Source organism: Penaeus monodon, chromosome 10 (genome assembly GCF_015228065.2).
Source record: "Penaeus monodon isolate SGIC_2016 chromosome 10, NSTDA_Pmon_1, whole genome shotgun sequence".
Classification (NCBI taxonomy): domain Eukaryota; kingdom Metazoa; phylum Arthropoda; class Malacostraca; order Decapoda; family Penaeidae; genus Penaeus; species Penaeus monodon.
The window spans coordinates 326,055-328,151 of NC_051395.1; the positions used below are offsets into that span (position 1 = coordinate 326,055).

Consider the following 2,097-nt stretch of genomic DNA (forward strand, 5'->3'; position numbering starts at 1 on the left):
TATTTGTGATGTAGCATGACTGATATTGACTGTATGTATGTATTTTTATTCATATTTTTTTGTTTTACTTTTACAGCTGTTCTACTCTTTCTTTAAATCCCTGATTGGGAAGGATGTAGTGGTAGAGCTAAAGAATGATCTCAGGTATGTATTTGTCTTTGTTCTTATGAAAATAAATTGTCAGAGCCATTTTTAGCTAATAGCCAGTGGCTGCTTGTGATAAGAATTAACCCAAACAATATGATGTAGAGATGAATAATTTGAAGAATGATTTGTAGTAGAGATGTATTTGATTTTTAATACTGCAGCATCTGTGGGACTCTTCATTCAGTAGACCAGTATCTAAACATCAAACTCACAGACATCAACGTCACAGATACTGAGAAATACCCACACATGGTGAGTGAACACTGACAATGTTTTTTGTAATTTGTGTTTATTTCTTTTTATTAATATCTGTAGTGTCTGTGTTTGAATCTTCTTTTAACGGTAGGTTCATGTCTGAACCGCCGTGGTCACAGTATGATACTTAATTGTAGTTTTCATGTTGTGATGCTCTTGGAGTGAGTACGTGGTAGGGTCTCCAGTTCCTTTCCACAGAGAGTGCCGGTGTTACCTTTTCTTCTTCTTCTTCTTCTTCTTCTCTCTCTCTCCTCTCTCTCTCTCTCTCTCTCTCTCTCTCTCTCTCTCTCTCTCTCTCTCTCTCTCTCTCTCTCTCTCTCTCTTTTTTTTTTTTTTTTTTTTTTTTTTTTTTTTTTTTTTTTTTTTAAAGGTAATCATTCTCTCTATTTTATCCGGGCTTGGGATTTGGGCTGGCTTGGCCACCCAGTGGCTAGGTAGGCATTCGAGGTGAAGTTCCTTGCCCAAGGGAACAACGCGCCGGCCAGTGACTCGAACCCCTGAACTCAGATTGCCGTCTTGACAGTCCGACGCTCTAACCATTCGGCCACCGCGGCCTTGACGATCATGGGCTTCCATGATTTTTCTTGGCAATTTAGAGCGGTGGTTTTGCCATTGCCTTCCGCCCGGTGTTTTTATCGAGTCACCATCTCTATTTACCCGGCACTGACTTGGGCTGGCTTGGCCACCCAGTGGTTAGGTAGGCAATCGAGGTGAAGTTCCTTGCCCAAGGGAACAACGCGCCGGCCGGTGACTCGAACCCTCGAACTCAGATTGCCGTCGTGAAAGTCTTGAGTCCGACGCTCTAACCATTCGGCCACCACTTCTCCCTGTGTTTGAATAGAGGACCTTTATTTTTTTTCTCAGTGTTTTATATCCATTTCAATTAATTTTTGATAATCTGGGAGGACTAATGTCAATTTGTTGACATGATTTGAAGATAGATTTGAATCTCATGTAGTGTTGGGGTCATTTTCCTGAAATCATCAGGTTTAAATTTAAATAAAAGTACCTTTTCCTGGCTAATCTGCCTGTAGGTCCTGGGTAATTGCACTGTCCACTGTAGTTTGTGAATTTTATGTACACTTAGATGGCCAATTAGTAGACCTACCTGATCTTACCTGATAATTCTATGATTATAGATATGATAATTGTCCAGAATAGGACATGGTAAGGTGATAGTGAGACCTATGTACTAAAATTGCAAAAAATTCAAAACGTGATCGGTCTTCTTTAGACAGCTGAAAAGAGTACAGCTTCAGCTATGAAATATTTGAAATAATATTTTCAGTGGCTGTAGAAACAACTCTGCAGATAGGGTTTAAATCTGACGCATCGTAACATTACATTTTTGTACTAGGGTTAAGGTTGATCTTCACGTGTTCTTTGCTTTGAAATCTTGCGTCTAGAGAGCACACAAATGACAATGTACAGGGAAGGGAGAGGGGATGAGCAAAGGCTGTCAGCAAGCAAGGGCGCACTGCTCTTCTTTGTAATGCCAGTTCCTTCATCCACACATCTCAAAATCTATGAAGCTAATGCTAGTAAGATTACTTGTATATATGGGAAAAAGTTGAGCTTATCACTGGAAATGGATGACCACCTGTAGCATTCCCAGTATGTGAAGTACTGAAGAGATATGGAGAAATATTTTGGGTATCATGGTGCATTTATTGAAGTCATGGTAACAGCAGAAAA

General features: G+C 40.0%; 1 protein-coding gene across 1 annotated transcript in view; it reads left to right on the plus strand.

Annotated features, from left to right (window-relative positions):
- LOC119577720 (U6 snRNA-associated Sm-like protein LSm2) overlaps positions 1 to 399 on the plus strand; it is a gene marked incomplete at its 3' end in the record, with an annotated part of 1,899 nt that extends 1,500 nt beyond the window's left edge. Inside the window, 2 exon segments of the mRNA XM_037925278.1 lie at positions 77 to 144; positions 309 to 399. Of these exon segments, the coding sequence (XP_037781206.1) occupies positions 77 to 144; positions 309 to 399 (159 nt within the window).
- Between the last annotated feature and the right edge of the window lie 1,698 nt (positions 400 to 2,097).